This window comes from Mirounga angustirostris, unplaced genomic scaffold (assembly GCF_029215605.1).
Source record: "Mirounga angustirostris isolate CCGP_5_RB_7025 unplaced genomic scaffold, mMirAng1.0.hap1 SCAF_2, whole genome shotgun sequence".
Classification (NCBI taxonomy): domain Eukaryota; kingdom Metazoa; phylum Chordata; class Mammalia; order Carnivora; family Phocidae; genus Mirounga; species Mirounga angustirostris.
Genome location: NW_026991710.1, coordinates 64,152,321 through 64,172,785, shown reverse-complemented (window position 1 = coordinate 64,172,785; position 20,465 = coordinate 64,152,321). Strand labels below are relative to the sequence as shown.

The window sequence follows — 20,465 nt, the reverse complement described above, 5'->3', positions numbered from 1 at the left end:
GGCTAGGCTGCTCAAAATGACCACGTCCTGCTTGTCAAAACATGTGATGATTTAGATCTAAGAATCATAATGGACTTACAATACATGCTTTTAATCTCTCTCTTCTCTGTTGGTGATTTCAAGCATGAAACAGACCTCACTTTCTACCATCTGCTGCTCTCCATTTAAAACTGACATCAAGTTCAGTTCCTCTCTGATGCCTCCTTGTTTCCCAGCTTAGAACAATTCTATCCTGCAGTTCAGCCATCTCCCTATTATGCCTAGCCATTGGGTTGGCATATAGGAAATGGGAGATCTAGGACGGCTTCAATATTCATGTCTCATAATAAGCCAGGAAGACTTTCGTCCATGGAATGGTGGTCACTATTGCTTAATTACAAGTCAGTTAGCAAAAACTGAAGTACAGTTTTATAGTTTTGTGTTTCTGTGTTTAGACAAGTGAGCCATTGTATTTTATTTTATAGCTTGCTAATCATTCTGTTGTTAGATTGAACTATCTCAATATTCACATGGATATCGATGTCCATTATATATTTCAGAGAGATATTAGCTGCATAGATCAAATTTAATATTTCAAACCCAGTAGCTATGAACTCAGCAAATACTGTTAAGCACTTAGACTGTAGGGTGAACACTGTGTTAGGCATTTGCAAAATGGTGGGGAAAAACCATCATGGAGCTTGGGGTCTAGGAAAGAAGATGAAGCTTAAACAAATACTTAGATTTGTTTGTTAAAAATAAATTAGGAGGGCTGTTATAATGCTGAACAAACTCTGCTATCATCCAGAGTCTCTGTTTTTTTGCAGTAGGGTAAGACATTGGGCTAATGATATTATTTTGGCTTAGAAGATCATTTTGGCTTAGACAATCAGAATTTGTTTTTCTAAGCTAACTGAACATTGACTGTATATTCACCTCAGTATATCTATATCTCTTCCTATCTATCTATTCATCTATCTATTCATCTATTATCTATCATCTATCTGTCATTCTATCGTCTATCATCTGTTTTGCACAAATACTAGATCCAATACTTGTAGATGGACCTATACTCCAGTTTCTAGTTCTGGGATTTATGTTGAGTAATTACATATAGACAGTCAAATGGAGATTAAATAATCAAAATCAATCACTTTTTGTTATTTGGCTCTTCAGTGTACATATCTTCAGCTTTTTTGAGTTCTGTGGACCAAGAAGCAAACTATTCTTTGTATGTAGAAGAACCTTATTACACACGAGTAAGTTATTAGTAGTTAGAAACACTATTACATCAAATCATGTTTATTTTCTTACTTGAATGCATCTGTATGCTTTTATGTGTATAAATGTTTAAACTTTGAAAGTTTATTCTTTCTGTTTGGGGAGATTATGTCGGAGTAATTATATCTCTAGAGATGGTTTAATATTTCCACAATTATTTTAAGAGTCAGTCTTGTTAGTTGATATGTTATTTAGACAAACAATGCCTGTATTGATTAAGGGGCAAAATTAATGCATGTTTAGTTTCTTTTCAAACTGTGAGCAAGGGATTCCCATTAAATGCCATTGTATTCTCACCTATCAGTGAAATGACATCTGGGTCACAGTGGTATCTATCTTTACAGTATAAATCCCTTTGGCTATATTTGAAAACTGTCTGCACATAAAAGAGGGATAGACTTCATGCTGTTATCAGCCTAATTTTAGTATATACAATTTAAGGTGCTGCTTGAAGTTTTGTTCTCTGTGGTATAAATTTAGTAATCAATGTAGTCATTTGGCTGCTGTGCTAGCAGTCTGGAATGTAGAGGTATAATATGAAGAATTTTAATCCACATTACTTATTATAGAAAAGCATATATCATTTCGTATCTAAATATTAGTCTCTAATAAATGAGCAAAATTAAATCCTGACTTTGGGGATTTGGGATGTCTGCTCATTAGATATAAAAATGACTTCAATTGTTTGCAATTGTTTTTCCAACATGGGACAAAAAATAAGTAAAGCATAAATTTGTTGCTCAAAAATTGAATACATACATATGTCTTCTATTAGGACTGAATGCATGGAATGAGTTCACTAAATACTTGCCATGCTAAAAGAAAACAGTATTCCAGTAACTAATTTTCCAGCTAAGCTGATAGGTGGATTTTTTCATAAAAATTTTTTATTTATAATCTTCTAGAAAGTAATCTGTAATTGTCCTTTACAATGAAGATTTGAAAGCTGTACATTTCTATAAAGTATCTTTAATTGATATTATCCATATACTATCAATTTAAAAACTTAAAGTTTTCTTTGAAAAATCCTTAGTTTCAAATTAGCTGGGAATTTAGCTGACAAATGACTCAAAGAACTGTGAATTCTCTTAATTCTTTTAAGAAAGCTAATACAAATCTGTGTGATTCAAATGCAGGTTGAAATCATCAACTTATTTTTATTATTATTTTTTGAGTGAGACAACATATACTGTTTCAGGGTCACAAAAGTGAGGATTTAATTCTTAGAAACTTAGCTAGAGATACATCACTGCATCTCTAGGGTCATATACATTAGGAAAATCTCTCAATGAATATTTTTCAGTGCTAATGATGTATATGTAAGTATTCAGGATTTCTCTTAAATGTGCCAAAAGCAGTTTGATAAGACAAATGAATTTTCAATGCCTAGTTTCCTAGGAAAAATTACATGAATTGCTTGTAAAAGTTTTGCTCTGTGATATTAACATAAAATTTTAAGTCTAGAAATACTCTAATGAAAATTAGTATTTTCATGCAGCATTCTTCCACACTGAATAAATTAATTTATTCTATTTCTCACCTAATTAAACAGTAGTGATGTAATATGGCTTCCATTTGGATTTTTTTAACATTTTCCTAAATGCATAATTCAAATATGGATTGAATTTTCAATTAGCCATTATTTGATATAATGATGGGAATTTGAGTTCTTTATTTTGATATTGTCTGTTGAGTGTGTGTGTGTGTGTGTGTGTGTGTAAGAGAAGGAGGGAGAGAAGGAAGAAAGGAAGGAGAATATTTTGGCACATGTGAATCTTAAGAAGTTTGGAAAGTAACTCATTTAACAGTTTAACTCAATCTACTGTAAAAGAGATGAGAGGGATCCAGATGTTAACTTTGTATAATGAGTAGCTTTGCTTTTTGTTTTTTTATTTTTTTTTTAAGATTTTATTTATTTATTTGAGAGAGAGGGAGAGGGAGATCATGAGCAGGGGGGAGGGGTAGAGGGAGAAGCAGACTCCCTGCTGAGCAGGGAGCCGGAAGCGGGACTCAATCCCTGGACCCTGGGATCATGACCTGAGCCGAAGGCTGATGCTTAACCGACAGAGCCACCCAGGTGCTCCAGTAACTGCTTTTTAAAAAGAGGATTTGTAGCGGTTACTCCTACAGGGCTTTGCATGACAGGGTCTCTGCTTCCTTTGTGACCTCATCATCCACTTTCTCCATTGTTCAATCTGTTTCTGCCACATTCAGTTACTTTCCTATAGATATGCCAAAGATGCTTTCATCCCAGGGTCTTTGCACTTGGTTTTTCTAACAGGGTTATTCTTCCCCAGGTAATCCCAATTGCATTGACTTCCTTTGAATCTCTGCTCAAGAGCTACCTTGAACACTTTTTATACAATTAGAACTCCTCCAGCCCTGGTTCCCAACACACACTCATATATACTGATACTTTGTACCCCCTTACTCTGATTCAGATTTGCATTTTTTTTTTTGGCATGGATTATTCCTAAGTGGTGCTGTGCACTTTATAATGCACTGCATCAATTGTTCTACTATTAGGTATGCCAAGATAGATCAGAGAAAGCAGGTGGTAAAAGCCTGATCCATCATATTGATTACTATATATTTTTGACATGGCCCACATTAGTGTTTCATAAATTTATTTTATTTTGGCATAAAATGTCCCAGAATCATCTTTTGCATTTTCTGTTTTAAAACTGGAATAACCTATCCAACTCTAAAGGATGTTTTTAGTAGATAATGGTATTTAGAGAACACATTTTGGATATTAGGGGTGCTAATTGTTGTTGGGCTGTCATTGCTTCTAAGCATTTTAGTACATAAAGCTAGAAAATGAAATAGTTTTGAAAAAATCATGAGTTTATGGTATATTTTCAATTTAACATTAAAAGATTTTACTGAATATTTTAAAATTTATACTTGTATCACCTTTCTCTTAAGTTGGCCTTAACAATTCCAAAGTACTTACTTACTGCTCTAACCTATTGTATACATAGCTACAAATTAATAATAAAATAGTATTAGTAAAATTAAGATTGATGAATGAAACAAAACATTTCTTTGCTGCTCTATTTATCCTTGGATTATATTCTGTTATTGATTTACAGGCAAAATACTGTTTTAGTCACTTGAAATAATTTTTTTCTGTGTGTAGTTATGTATCCAATTCATTTGTTTCAGTTTGTTTCCAGTTCTTACATCTCTATATTTCATTTCTATTTGTTCTGTCCATTCTTTTTTTTTGAAGATTATTTTTTATTTGACAGAGAGAGACACAGCGAGAGAGGGAACACAAGCAGGGGGAGTGGGAGAGGGTGAAACAGGCTTCCCGCTGAGCAGGGAGCCCGATGCCGGGCTCAATCCCAAGACCCTGGGATTGTGACCTGAGCCAAAGGCAGACGCTCAATGACTGAGCCACCCTGGCGCCCCTGTTCTGTCCATTCCTTATTCTGTTTCTCCTTCTCTGCTCTCTTTTGGGTTAACATAGTAATTTTTTGTAATCCATTTCTTGTCCCCTCTTTCTTAGCTATATTTTTGTGCAATTTTTTTGTGGTTGCTCTAGAAATAACAATATGCTTTTAGAACTTTTCACAATTTACTCTCAAATAATATAGTAGTTTAAGAAAAATATATAAACATTACAGTGGCCTAATCCCCATTTCCTCCTCTAACTCTATGTGCTTTTGTTGTCATATATTTTAATTCTACATATGTTAGGAATTCCATAATATGATATTTTTGTTTCAAGTAATCAGTAGTGTCATAAAGAAACTTTCTTTTATATATTTGTATTTCTCATTTATTTACATATTTACTCCTCTTTTTCTCTTTATTTCCTCCTGCAACTCTAGGCTTCCATCTAATGTCTTATCTTTTCATTTCAAGAACTTTAGCACTGTTATTGTTGAAGTCTATTGCAGGTAAATTATGTCAGGTTTTGCCTATCTTAAAATGTTTCTATTTTGCCTACATTTTCTTTCTTTTTTTAGATTTCAATTTTTTAAAAAAAATTCTAGTTAACACATATGGTAATATTGGTTTCAAGTGTAGAATTTAGTGATTCATCACTTATATATAACACCCAGTCCTCATCACAGAAAGTGCCCTCCTTAATACTTATCACCCATTTAGCCCATCCCCTGCCCACCTCCCCTCCATCAACCCTCAGTTTGTTCTCTATAGTTAAGAGTCTCTTATGGTTTGCTCTCTCTCCCCCCACCCCTTATGTTTATCTGTTTTGTTTCTTAAATTCCACATATGAGTGAAATCATATGGTATTTGTCTTTCTCTGTCTTATTTCACTTAGCATAATACACTCTAGCTCCATCCACATTGTTGCGAATTATTTGCCTACATTCTTGAAGGGTATTTTCGCTGAATATGGAAATTTAGGTTGACTTCCCTTTCCCAGCCCCATTTAGCATTTTGGGGGGAGTTCATTGTCTTGTGTCATCCACTGTTGCTGATAGAAAGTTGGCTGTCCTGCTTAGGAGTGTTTTCTCTCTATATAATGTCTGGGGGAAGGTGATGAGGGACAGAGAGGTATGTTTTTATGATATTCTTTGGTTTTCATACCTTTTACTGTATGTTCCCTGATATTTTTTTGTGTGTATTTATCCTGCTTGAGGGTCACTAAGTTTCAGTGATCTGTAGGTTTATGCCTTTCATCAATTCTAGGAAGTTCTCAGCCATTATTTTTTCAAGTTTTTCTTCTCCATTATTTCTCCTTTACTTCTAGGACACCCATTATTCATTAACCCATTAGATATAGTCCCACTAGTCTCAGACTCTCTTTAGTTATTTTTTTCTTTTTTTTAAATTTGAACAATTCCTATTCCCCTACCTTCAAGTTCAGTGAGCTTCTCTTCTGCTATATGTCTATTTTTATATGTATCAAAAACATTATTCTTTTTTTTTAAAGATTTATTTATTTGAGAGAGAGAGCGCGTGCACACAGTGGGGGTAGGGGGCGGGCAGAGGGAGAGGGATATAAAACCTCAAGCAGACTCTGTGCTGAGCATGGAGCCTGATGTGGGGCTTGATCTCATGACACTGAGATCATGACGTGAGCCAAAATCAAGAGTCACATACTCAACTGACTGTGCCACCCAGGCGACCCAAAAAACATTATTCTGATATTACATTTTCCTCTCTAGCTTTTCCATTTCATTGTTATTTATAGTTTCTGCTGAAATTTACTGTATTTTTATACATGCTACCTATCTTTTTCACTAGACTTTTTAATATTTTTATCATAGTTATTTTAAGGTTTGTATCTATTAACTGCAGATTTGCCCATATTGACTGTGTTTTCCATTGATTATGGGCCATAATTTCCTGCTTCTGGTGTGTACCACAATTTGTTATTTTATGCTGGTCATTATAAATAAAAATAGACTAGATAATATTTACCTCTAGAAACATATATATCACTTCCTCTGTCGTGTTGCTAATCTGTAGCTGAGCTGGATCACAGTTTGTTGCCTTCTTAGTTATTTTTAGTTCACTGTTGGCTTAAAAATTTTGAGGGTAGGGTCAGGGATTTCATTTCATCAGAGCTCTCTTCCTCTCTCTCTCTCTCTGCTTTATAGCCCACCTGTGAGCTTTTTTGGTTGCAGGGGAGTTGTCTTTGCTCTCCGGCTGCTAGTATCCCATCCCCTCACTCACACCTTCCACCACTTTCTATAGCTTGAGAGACCAGCTTCCATATTGATTCCTGCCTACAGCCTTTGACTGGCCAATGTCTTGCACTCTCAGAAGGCCTCATTAACCTTGGAGGGATTTTTCTCAGTTCTCCTGTTCCCAGGTTTCAGCCGGCTGCTGCCTTATCATTTTAAAAGGCCCTGGGTCCCTCAGGGTTATTTTTCTCAGTCCTCTCAGTCCCCAAACCTTTAGTGAGCTGTTTCCTTTCCCTTGGGGAAGATCCCTTTGGAGAGGGAAATATTTCTCTTCCATCCTGACTTTCTCCCAGCTTTCAATTGACTACTTCCGTGTTCTCGGGGAAAACCTCATGTACTATGGAGGGATCTCTCTCAGCTTAGTCCTGCCATATCCTCAGTTTTTGGCAGCATTCTTACTTGCTTTTAGTGAAGGCTATTTTAGTTCGCAGGGATTTCTTTTCTATTAAATATTTTTTTGAAAATGTAAAATATTTATGATTGCATTTGATAGCATATAACAAGATCTATTAAAAGATCTCATTTACATCCTTATCCACTCCACCCTGGGTCTCCCTTCCACCTATCAGTAACTGTTTTTATTTTCAAGGCAAATATTGGCTTTTTATTTCCATTTGAAAATATAAGTATGTATCAATTCTAGTGTATTTTTCTTCTTTGTAACATAAAATATAGCATAATATATATACTATATGCAGCTTGGTTTTTTTTTCCATTAATAAATCCTGGCCATTATTCCACAATAGTATATAGAGATCTCCCTCATTCTTTTTAACAGCTGTATATGATTTATAATATTCAATGCTCTATCTGTATTTTATAGTTTATTCATCTTGTCCATTACTGATGGCTATTTGGATCGTTTTCAGTCTTTTGTTACATACCCATAATGTTACACTGTGCATGTACAGAATTTATATACTGTTTTTCTATAGCTTTAAGTTATAGTTTTTATTTATTTTTTTTACTGTTGGTTTAAGACCTAAGATACAATTAGTACTCTAATTGAGATTATAAAGTGGAAAATTGTTCCTACATTACTTATGAGGTACCCAACTAAAAGAATATATGGAATTCTGATTTTACATATATAATTCTTTTGGGCATCTACTTCCCATTACAATGTATCATGAGGCCCAAGAACGTATTGCCAGCAATGTTTTTGGAAAACTGTCAAAATTATATATATATATATCTTACAAGCAATAACTTTGAAGGGTCAATTTCATATCTTATTATGAGTTGTGGATTAGATATTTTATTAACTTAAACTGTATGCCTGAATCTCAAGAAAAACTGGGAGACCAACCTGAATATTTACAAAGTAAATGTTAACAGTATGTGTAGAGTCACTAAAATTTTGCAGGTGCCATAATAGAATGAAAAGGGGAAAAAAACCATTTGAAAGTAATTTTGTCAAGCAAACTCAGCACTTCACTTCATGACATCTACTGAATATCCATATGGTGTGTGGTCTCTGCCGTAAAATGGGGCTTTTATAGGTCGAGCTTCCATTGCAAGAGTATGTGGAATTTATATTTCAGCTCAAAATCTTGCACTTTTATTTTGAGCAGAGGATATACAGATTATTTCATATTCTATATATATTCTATATATGTATATATAGAATTGTATGTGTTTATATATAAATTGCTCTCTCTCTATATATATCTTATATATAGATAGATCTCTGTCACATATATATGAGAAAGAGAGAAAGATGATAGTATGTGCCCTCTCTTCAGTCTTGTACCTTCAGTTGCTGCAGAAAATCTCCACCCAAAGAGCCTGTTGTGTCCTCAACTCGGCATTCTTTCCTGATAATCATGATTTCCTGGACCTCTTGAATTGTTTTGTGTCTATTTCTATATGTATCTGTGCTTTCTATACAATTTTAAATTTGAATCACTGTTTACAGTTGCACAGAGCATGAAGGTTTAGTAAATTCTTTTTAGAAGTGTATATATAAATAAATCAGCTATCTGTGTTTGAGAAGTCTAAACGAAAGTGCAGTTGTATGCCTCAGCTTGTCAGTGGATATTTATGAGGTGAGCATAACACTATAACAGTTATAGCAGTGAAATACATCCTGTGCAGATAGCTAGTAAAGGAGTTCACAAGCCTTAATGCCCACAGAATTTTAATGCCACTTGCTCTGGCTAACACTACTATTACTGGCTACAATGAAAATGAATGGATGAAATCAGTTTTCAAAGACTGTAACAGAGTTGGGGTCTACATACTTAACCAACAGCAAATATGTCAGTTTCTACTGTTACCTTGTTTTCATCTCGTTAGAGCAGTAACAGCACTGGACAATTTTATTTTGGGTATCAATTTCCTACTTCTATGTATGATGAGACCCAAGAGAAGGTATTGCCAACAAGGATTCCTGGAGAAATGTCAATGAACTTCTTAGATACTTGTTAAATGCCTGAAAAATCACTTAAGTGAAGTTAAAGCTGACAAATTCTAATTGTGAATTTAGACTTTGTTATGACCAAAGTTTTATTTGTGATTTATCCTTGATACATTTTGTTCCTTCTTAGGCTGAGGGAAAGTGGGTAATGGAGTAAAGCTTCTGCACAGAGCTCTACTCTAAGAGATGAATTGATACGTTAATACATTTCAAGTTTATAAAGAATGAGTCATATTATGCTTATTTTTTTAGAAGCCAAAGAAAACAAAGTGAAGCTTTCAGTCATTAGACCTAGGGTATTTATTCTTATAGGAGAACTTTTGGGATTTTATGAAGAATATAGTTTTAATATGCTTGCATGTATAAACTTCAAGTTCATATTAATTATCTAAGTTAACTCAGATTAAGTTCAAATTAATCATCATTTGACATCAGCTATCTGCAGAGTACTTCATTAAGTCCCACCAGAATAAGAAAAGGCAACAAAAAAGGGAAGTAGACATGATATTATCTTTTCGTATAAGATAGAAGTTGAGGTAATTCATTTGTTGGAGGGTTTTGAAGGTTTAGCTCAATATGGAGTCTTCATGAATAAGAAAGTTGAGATTTAAGAAAGAAATATGTATTAGTTTACATTTACTTATAGCTTGTTTACTTCTAAAGAAGTCTTGAGAAAAAACCTACCATAAAACTTCAGAATAAAAATAAAGAATTATGGGCAGAAGTCAAGATATAAATCAAGATACCATACATTAAGGGTGGTAATAACTTCTAGAACATCATGTGCCTGAGCTTTTTGAAAGCCAACTCACAAAGAGAAAGGCTGAATCATGGTTGCCATTATATAATATAAAGGAAGCATATAAACTTACCAGAAGCTTTTTTCTAGCTAGCTCTGAATTTCAATAATTGATCCCTTAATATCTGTGTCCTCAGTAGCAATTTTCCAAAATATAAAATTCTCTTTATATGACCACAAGTCATTTGGGCTCTTAATGTGACCAAAAGTTGAGGGAATGGTGTCAGAGATCTAGATCTAGGAAGGCCTTTCTAAAGAAAAGTAAAGAAACCAAGTCCAGGTATATAAATTGTTTACTGGTGACCTGGCTTAACATAGGCATGAAAATCTTGAATAATAATTATCAAAATACATTTTTAATACAAACATAAACAAAATCTTATAGTGAATTACAGTTTTAAAGGTAGGTGAGGGTGGAGTTATTTGAGCCAAATGAGGATTGAGAGGCTTGCATTGTGCCTGCTCATTCCCTTCCTGTGCACCACGCCAGCCATAGTAACCCCCGAGGCACCGTGTAGAACCCACAGGTCTTCGTGGACTTCAGTATGAAAAAAACCTGACCTAGAGAGATGGCTAGTATTTCACTTAGAACTTCCCTCTTGAAGATAGTTTTGCCAACTGATCTGGAGGGAAAGAATTCCAAAGTTATCACAATTAGTGCCTGAGGTATAAATACTCTACATTATTGGTTGAATGGAGAAATATATGCTCTAGATACCAGGGGTATGGTTAGAAAGATTGATGTGGTATGAAAATGGAAGAGCTTCTCTATATTCTTATTTAAATCAATCCCAGTCTGCATAGCACTTGAGATAGGCTGTGTGTACGTGTGTATGCGTATGCATACACACACACACAGACACACACACACATTTTAAAAAATTAGGTTGTTTGTGACCTGAACAAGTGCTTGACCAGGCATTTCATGGAAACTCCCTGAGTTGTATATTGTAAGAATGAAAATGCTAACTGTGGATTATAAGATATTTTGATCACTGGCTTGTGTCAGACCCATACACTCTTGAGTAGAATTGCATTCAGATGGGCTCACCCAGGACGTTAAATAAATACAACTCAGAGACAAGTAAACAAATTGATCTATGGGAACATGGAATGCTGAAACACTTTGGCACAGTTCGTTGTTGGGAGTGACCTCAAGAGTGAGTAGTTGACAGATTCCTCTGGGAATAAGATCCCTGATGGAATACTGAATAAAAATTGCCTTCTGGCCACTAGTTTCTTTTTTTCTTAATTATTCAATTTTTATCTTTTCCTCTTTAGGGCTACTCTCTTCCAGTTTCTCTATATTTTCTTCTCTCCTTTTCCACGGCTGTATTTTTCTCCTTTGTAATCCTTTTTCACTTTCAAATTTATACTTATTCTGTCTTCCTGTTTTTGAGGTCTAGTCATTATGTCTTCATTCATTTATATGTTTATCATCCATCTCTTCATTTGTTTCTAAGTATTTATTATGAGTGTGCTCTGTGTTAGGCACTACAATGACACAGAAGGGGTATGGATAATAAGTACCTATTTTTTATTGAGAGTTTACTAAGTGCCAGGTAGTGTACAAAGTGCTCTCTGCATATTAATAGATTCAATCTTTATAGCAGTCCTAAGAATAGGTCGAATTTTTATTCCTGTTGAGGAAACTGAGACACACCGCAGTGAAATGAGTTGCCTATCATCACACAGTTAACAAGTGGCAGAGCTGCAACCCATAACTAGCGCGTTTGAACCCTTAGACTTAATCACTGTTATCTTTCTTTAGATATTCAGGCAGACAATTATGGCATAATGTGCTTTGGCTGTAGTGGAGATGCTATGGGAACTTTGAGGGGAAGAGCCCTGTGACTGGGAGAACAGGGTAATGCTTAACAGAGAAAGTAACTCTTGAACATAACTCCTCCAAGTTACCATCTTTTAGATTTCTGTAAAATAAAAATACACCCCCACATTATCAGCACTTGACAAAAAGTGGGAAACACCGAGTCCTTGATTAGGAGGGGAAAAGGTATTTACTTATTTATTTTGTTAATGGGTGTGTGTTAAAACACACGAGTGTATGTGCGTTTAACAGGTGTTTTTAGTACTTGCCTCAGTATACGTTTGACAGCTGATGATCAGTCCTTAATCCCAAAGTTTGGAAGAGTGGAGGTCAGGACCTCAGAGTCAAAATCAATAGGGTTTTCTTCATTTGAGTTTCTATGTCTATAATTAAACCATATCAAATGAAATGAAAAATAATTATGTCTGGCATAATTTAGGCATTGAAGTGATTTTAAGAATTTAGGTGAACTATGAATCTCATTTTTTTAAACTATCCAATTGCTTAAAGTAGGTGAATCCGAGTCACTAAGATTAATCTGGTGTGTAGAACAAAAGTGGTCAGAGAAGGAGCCCTAATATCTACATCTAGTTAATTAGTGATCGCACTCAAGTAAAAGTAGAGATTCATGATAACTTCTTTTCAAAATTATGCAGAAGAGAGAAAACTTTTACTTTTTTGGTCCATAAATACACAAGAAAAAGATGTCATTAATTCATATCTTTGTTGCCATAATATAATTATTCATGTATTTGTTGGATTCTCGAAAGACTCCAGAAGATCATATTTTTAATGTTCATTACTGTTTTCATAGGCATAGTTCAGATCTATTTCTTATTGCATATATAGTTACACTATTGTGGCTTAGAAGCACTGTTTTATTGCTTTGCTCAAATATTTATTAATTATGTCATTTTTCCTACCTGTCTCCCTTGAAAAAAAATGTTGAAAGAAGGGATATGTCATGAAAATGACATTTTTAATGTTTCCATGGCTTTTGGTGTCATACTTAGCTAATCTGGAGAAGAGCATTTTTTCACTTAGTATTCATTCTAAAGATCTTGTTTGAAGGTTCTAGACAATACAAAAATATAGTCTGAGTGCATGACCTATGACCATTGCATTACCAAGGATTTTGACCTCATTCTCAGGTGGCCTTCTCTGCTTTTCTCACACTCCCTTTTGCACGGATATTATTTGTAGACATCAGGTACAAAGTAAGTAATAAAATTGACAGTTGTAATAATGTTGCCTCCAAATTATTTAGAGGATGTATAATTTGGTGAATGTCTCTGCCTTTTAGGCAAAAGTTAATGGAAACCAGTTTGCTTTTTTGCTTTTCTCTTCATTAATTTCTGAAATATCTAAATTTATAGAGCAGACATTTTTGACAGAAAAATGGACCAAAACCCTTTTTGATGTTCCAGGCTTTCTTCTCCAACAGTATTTGTTGTTTCCTTTGAATATTCCCATGTATTGGATATTTATTTATTTATTTATTTATTAATTTTTTTAAAAGATTTTATTTATTTATTTGACAGAGAGAGACACAGTGAGAGAGGGAACACAAGCAGGGGGAGTGGGAGAGAGAGAAGCAGGCTTCCCGCTGAGCAGGGAGCCCGATGTGGGGCTCGATCCCAGGACCCTGGGATCATGACCTGAACTGAAGGCAGACGCTTAACGACTGAGCCACCCAGGCGCCCCTCCCATGTATTGGATATTTAAAACAAACTTATTGTTCACATTCAGAAAGAAATAAAGAGAAGTTCTAAAATCTGAAGTTAGAGAGCAGATATTAGGACAAATAGGAAAATCTCAGTAAGAAGATAATCCTTACCCTAAATTGGAAAGCAGTATGCTAACTTTTGGCCTATTGAGAAATCTGGATGTGATTTATGCAGTACTGGGTATCAGCAGGGTCATACCAAGGAGAGGGAAAGAGGAGATCCTTTATCAGTAATTGAAAACTTTGTTTTCAAATAATTCTTGGATTATTTACAATGACATATGAAACAACGTGTCTTTGTAACCTTTCTTGAAGTGCTGAAGGAGTTGGAATGACAGTCTCTTTAAAAATGTGGAATGCAAATGAATAGTCACCATTTGGAGAGGCCACATAATGATGGTGTGTAGTTGTGCACAGAGAGATGGTCAACCACAGAGGCCAAATTTTCTAAGTCTTTTGCAAAAGCCAGTTATAAAATGCAATCACAAAGAGATGACATCTCTTCCCTCTCTCTCTGACTCCTGATCCTCAGCCTCTTACTACTTCTCAAGTGCATTCCTCATGTATACATTTTAGAAGCACAAGTTTTATATCAGTTTTAAAAGCACCAGATTGCATAAAGGAGTACTTTCATTTAAATCCATTATAGAAGGAAACATAGGGTTTGGCTTTGATATTTTTATTGCTAAGATAGTAACGCTGCACTTTAAATAGCAATAACATAGATCTATTTTACATAGAGTTTTTTCCACTCTTATTTTACCATCCCATTGTGTAGATGAACTTGCTGTGGAAAAGATCTGAATGAACCACCATGCTTTGACCCAAGGGGAGAAACATGACTTCGTGGTTCATCTTAGCATTGACCTGTTCTTGCGTAATCATTTACTATATCGTGGTAGGAAAACTAGGTATCCTTATGCTTTTTTGTAATTGCTTTAATATTTCAGTAATGGTTTCTTTTTCTTTTCTAGGGCCGGTGCATAAACTTCTCCCGAGTTCCGTCTCAGTAGAAGGAAAGCAGGAAGACCAAGAAGGTATGAAGATACATCTTTGCACTGCTGATTTCCAACCAAATGAAAAAAAAATAAGTGCATTTCAGAAGTTTTTGGAAGAACGGCTTTCTTCCTCTCTGCCTTCTGCTTTGCTTGCACCAAACATTTTTAAATACTTGTTCTGCCATCTACATGAGAGTTGATGAAACCCAGTGGTAACTCATGATTCATGACATTGAAAATAAATTGTGTTAATCTACATGCTATGGTTTATACAAGAAAGTTTTTTGGAATGTTGAGAGGAGGAAAAGCAAAAGCAACAGCATGAAGATGATATCGAAACAGGGACCACGGTACAACTGGCCGTGACGGATCTGTAATGGAGAGAGGAGTGCTTTACATGGAAACATGGCACTTGCGTTTTACATCACAAGATTTTCCGCCACAGGCGAGTATGAAATTTCCCACCAGGCCAAGCAAAGACAGGAGTCCATTGCCTTATAGCTATGTCAGATCACAGAATCCTTCCAAGTCCCCATCACAATGTGCCTTACGGGAAGCTTCTGACTGGAAAGTCTTGTCATTCTAACACTGAAAGTGCACACGCATGACAAAATGTAGACAGGATGCCTCAAGGTATTGGTAGCAAGCAAGATTTTGCCCTTTAGTTTTTGAAGACACCTTTCTTTCATTACGCACTCAGGAAAAGAAGAAAATTAATAGAGCGTTATTCCACAGGAAGACAGCCTCTAACCAGAGATCTTGAGTGGAGTTTAAGGGACTTGTGCTTCGAGAACTCGTCCTTGGGAGTGGTCGATTTACCCCACTCTCTATGTTTAGGGTTTAGTAGTGCATAAAGCATTAATATCTGTAAACATACCGGGAGTTTGTTTTGCTTTTAATTTAAAGGAAGCGGTAACCACAAAGCTTCCGCTCAGGGTTTTTCCTTCCTCCAAGTCTCCAAGGGCTCTTCAGCGTCACAAGCCAGCAACTCTCTTTGCATGAAAATTTCAAAGTTTAATTAATATAATTAAAGGCAACAGCAAGCAGCAGCCTGTGAAGATTTTGCTCATCTTTTTTATGCCTTTTGACATTGAATGACCTATTACTGTATGCGCATTACTTGGATGTTGAGGGGCACTCTACCTTGGTTATGATTCAGTAGAGAAAAAAAGACCTCCTCTCAGTTTATAAATTAAATTTTCAGGAGGTTCGACCACCACAAAACATCGAAATGTATGTATTATAATTTTTTAGAAAAACCACCATCGTGTCACGTCGACGATGCCAAATTATGTTAGCGTGAGCGGAAACACTGTGGGGGAGGAAGAAGGCAGCAGCTGAAGAAAAAAGCTCAAATGATCTAGTCACTTTCGATACTGTACTTCAGATGCGAAATGGATATTCGACTCGAAACCTGACAAAGCGCGCCTGCTTTGATGTGAACTGGTATAGACAATGACCAGTGGCTGGGTCAGTGGGATGTCTCTCTGCGAGCACAAAGGCTTATCAAATGACACTAAAAATAAGTTCAACAACCATCACATTGGAAAGGAGAAGGCGAACATTTCATGTTTGGTGGGCATGTGAGTGCACAAGACGGAAAGAGCGATTTGGATCATCCCGGTATAATGACCCCCATTGTACTCTTAATGGAAATTTCAGAGGACGGGAGCGATTCTGTTGGTTGGTGTCTAGATTTGTGGCACGGCTCCAAGAAGCCTTACTCACACAAATATATATATACATGCATATCCTCTAGCTTGAATCATTTGCTCAAGTTTATTTATGTCACTGGCTGGCTGGATCCAAAGTCATGTGTCTCTACATATTCATAAATAAAATTTTACCTGTGCCTCTGCTGCCATTTTATTTAAGCCCACATAAACTCAAGCTTTGTTGGTTAAATATATAATTGTCCTGGTTAGTTTCAGGACAGAATTATATTCGTTCCAAGATGTCACTTATGGTCACAAATGATACTATTGGCATTAATTATCCATGTGTGCAAGTGCAACTTGGAAAAGACTGATATACACCCAATGAGTTCTCATAGACCTTTGTTCTACATTTGCATCTGGGACAGCATGTGTTGCTGTTTTCTTAAATCGGCGCTTCATTTCTGATCCATGCACACCCATAAATGGTATTTAAGAGCTTCTACAGAAGCTAAGGCTGTTTCTTTGGTAGTCACTTGGAATTTATCTACTATCGTATGGCATTTGTATGGCATTTAGATTTTGCCACATGAGCAATGTGAGTAGACCTCTGTCCTTAAAGGACAAAATAGGTTTCTGTAGATTGTAATTTAAATGGGTTTCCAGTTCTAATGCCACTAATGAAGGGCTCTCAGTGGAGAGGGAGAGGCAATGGTCTATATGTAGACTTAAAATGTACCATTCATAAAGTCCAAAGACAGATGGAATTTCATTGCACTTAAAGATATGAACCAGATCTATGCTGTTTTCTCTCATTTTATCATCTAGCACATAGAAGAATTTGCTTTGAAAGAGTGCTATTTACTCACCAAAGATTTAAATCAAAAACCTCTATACCTTTTAAGCAGGAAAATAAAAGGTTAGAATAAAACCATTTCTATAAGTTTAATATCATTTTTAATATTTTATAGAGAGAAGTAGTTCCTGTTTAATTTTCTGGACATAATGTCAGTCAAGATCTACTTTGTGTATAAACGAGGAAGTCTTTATCCATAATCCATTTGTGTTGCATAAGGTTGCAACAACAATTAAGTGGGAAATGATTCCTAACTTATGTGTCTACTCTGCCTGGAAAGAAAGTTTTGAAGGCATCTATATATATTTCATAACAATGTCTGTTCTTTATGGATTTGATCCATAAATATTTATCTATCTGAAAACTTTGATACTTGGAATGTTTTCCTTAAAGCATTTGGTGCTCTAAGAAAAAACATTTGGTGCTAAGAGTTGCAGCACTGTTGCCTTTCCCCAAGTTAATTCTATTTTAAAAATTTATATTTCCTTCCCAATGAGATGCAGGGTAAAATTTGAGACCCTCCATTAAGTAGGGAACAGCATCTGTCACCTATAGTTAATTCTTATTTTGACAAAAATATAGAAGGTTTAAGCCTCCTATATTTCAAATTGTTCGAGAAATGATTTGCTTATATTCCCCCTGAACTTTATTTGAACCATTTTAAGTCATAAATTATTCAATATTTGTTTTTCTAATAAATCCTTACTGCATATAAGATCTGGGTGTCTCTGTGAAGTTAATAACTTTACTACCTAAATATCACTGACCATTGTTTACTGCTCAGAGGCAATTAGTAGTTTAGTTTTCACATCAAAACATTGTCTCTATTATGGCCCAAAGATATTTAAAACATTTTTTGATTGATCAGTTTCCATACACCATTTTTGAATTTTAAGAGAGCAAAATATAATTAGACCACACGTACAAGTATTGGAAAGCGCTGTAGTTTCCTCCTCGTGGCAAAGCCTGTGCTTAACTTTTATTAGGTTTTGGACAGCATCACATTACTTTAGGAAGTTTTTTAGTGTTGTATTACTAAAAAAATTTTGGTGGGTATATAATTCAGGAGAGAAATATATACATTCTTTATTCTAATATGAAAGGAAACACATAATCTAGAATCAGAATAACTGGTACATTTGTCATATGTTTAAAGAAAGAAAGGGGCAGGTGAGGCTAGCGAATGTCTGTTTGCAGGTAATGAAGTTGAGTACCGCCATGTATTTTAGTCTTGGGGCTAGATCAGTACTTTGCCTAGTGAATTTCTGTGGCATATTTCTGAGAACACTTTAATTTTAGTATATTCCTATACTTGCTAGGATATAATTCAGTAAAATTGACCAAAGGAAAAAAATTTTGAGAACTCATAATGCAGCAAGCCCTGTGCTGTTTTTTTTTTTTAATATACTTTATTTTTGCACTCCTCTGCCAAAAGAAAATGCTGATTAAAAAGTACACAGTAGAACATGCAAATTTATATTAAAATGTGCTTGTTCAGATTATAAGACCTATATTAAGGTAATGTGGGGGGGGGTGTGTGTGTGAGAGAGAGAGAGAAAGTGTGATGTGCTACATATGCTCTTAGCTTAGGGAACAGGTGATGAATGGCCTAGCCCATAGAGCTAGCTGCTATTAACTTGCTGAAATTGAACTGATCAGCTTCTCAACCATAGACTAGAGATGGACTGGAGATAATCTCAAGTTCCTTCCAGCTCTGACAACATTTCTGTGAATATAGTCATATTGGAGGTTTTAGTATTTATGTATTTCATATTTTTAATGACTGGCCTCATTTGGAGAGCACAGCAATATTAGCTCTGTAAACTGCCATTTAGTTACCAAAAAGACACTGAACCATAGTACATAATTTTATAATTAGCCATAATAGAGTAACTTCTCATTTAATTTCTTACAACTGGAACTTGTCCAAGAGGCAACTGATAATAAAATTCGTATCTGATGAAACCTCTGAAACGATGAGTAAAAAATATTGGGAAGTGTATCTGTGTATTTCTCTCTGACTTTACAGTCGTAGCAGGTGTCTCAAAGGCATATGTAAAGATGTATAGAAATTTTTACAATATACTTATGCTACCAATTTTGATGATGAGGTACTCTGTACACTGCAGAAAGTTAAATTATTAAAACCTTTTCCTTAGTCAAAATTAGAAAACAATTTTAATTGACAGTAACTATGCCATGTTCCCCATAGGAAGTATTCAAAATGGCAAACATTTTACTGAGTAATTTGAATATTACTTAGAATATGTAGTATTTTAGAATTGCTAAACTTGACAAAGTTACCATTGTTTTATTGTAGGAGAAATCTCTGGAAGTAAGAATTAAAAAAAAAAAAAAAAGGACGCTTCACATTGTCTCCTAATTACTATAAAGTTATTTGTTTTAGGTGAATTATATTTGCAAGATTGTAAATGCCAGTGGATAACCCAAAATAAATTGTAAAATTTATTAAAGTGTACATTTAAGTAGATCTCAATTTGGTTAGAAACATCACGAGTTAATCTTGTAGAATATATACTACCCAAAAGATATGCATTGTCTTTATGTACTAAAAGGCAAGGTGATTCAACAATTAGATGCAAAACAAAGGAACTGAGAGCTTCCAAAGTCGTAGATAATAGAAAAAAGAAATTGTTACATCATGAGCTAAAGTAGAAGCAAATGTAAACCTCTAGCCATGATTTTGTACTCCACCATCTGATTTGCATAAGTAACTGGGGAAAGAAAAACTCAATATAAAATAAGATTGACTAGTTCTAGCAGATGACACCTGTAAATAGAATTTTTACCAGTTGAAATTCTGATGTGAAATGAGATGATTATCATTATCACACTAAAGTCTTCTTTTGAGTTCTTTTTTTAACATCCTATAATTCTAAAAGTTTGTTAATTAAATAGAGCAATGACAGACCTTCATCTTCTTTAAATATTTTGTTTGTGTGAGGCTGTCACATGGAAAGAAAGATTATATTTTAAACAATATGTTCAAGTGTAAAAAAATCTTCAGCAAATACTTAATGTTTAAAAAAATGGGAAAAAGTTCCAGGACTTTTGTAATTAACATCATGGGATTCTTCATAAGGACCTGAATATCTCAGAAAGATTGAAAAGATTTTAAATATATTTTTTAAAAAGGATATCAAAGACTATATTACTCAATATTCAGTGTGTTTTATCTCATTTTAAAGGATATTAGTATGATTAGAATAATAAAGCACAACACTAAAAACAAAAGAA

At 34.8% G+C, this 20,465-nt stretch overlaps 1 protein-coding gene across 3 annotated transcripts in view; it reads left to right on the top strand.

Moving 5' to 3' along the window:
- Positions 1–16,548, top strand: part of ANTXR2 (ANTXR cell adhesion molecule 2) — a 151,425-nt gene extending 134,877 nt beyond the window's left edge. For all 3 annotated transcript variants that reach the window (XM_045880923.3, XM_064584678.1, XM_045880922.3), the window contains one exon: positions 14,673–16,548. Coding sequence is in view for 1 of the 3 variants with exons in the window: in XM_045880922.3 (XP_045736878.1) it covers positions 14,673–14,711 (39 nt within the window). In the remaining 2 variants the exon portion in view is untranslated. The remainder of the gene's footprint in view (positions 1–14,672) is intronic.
- Positions 16,549–20,465: the final 3,917 nt, after the last annotated feature.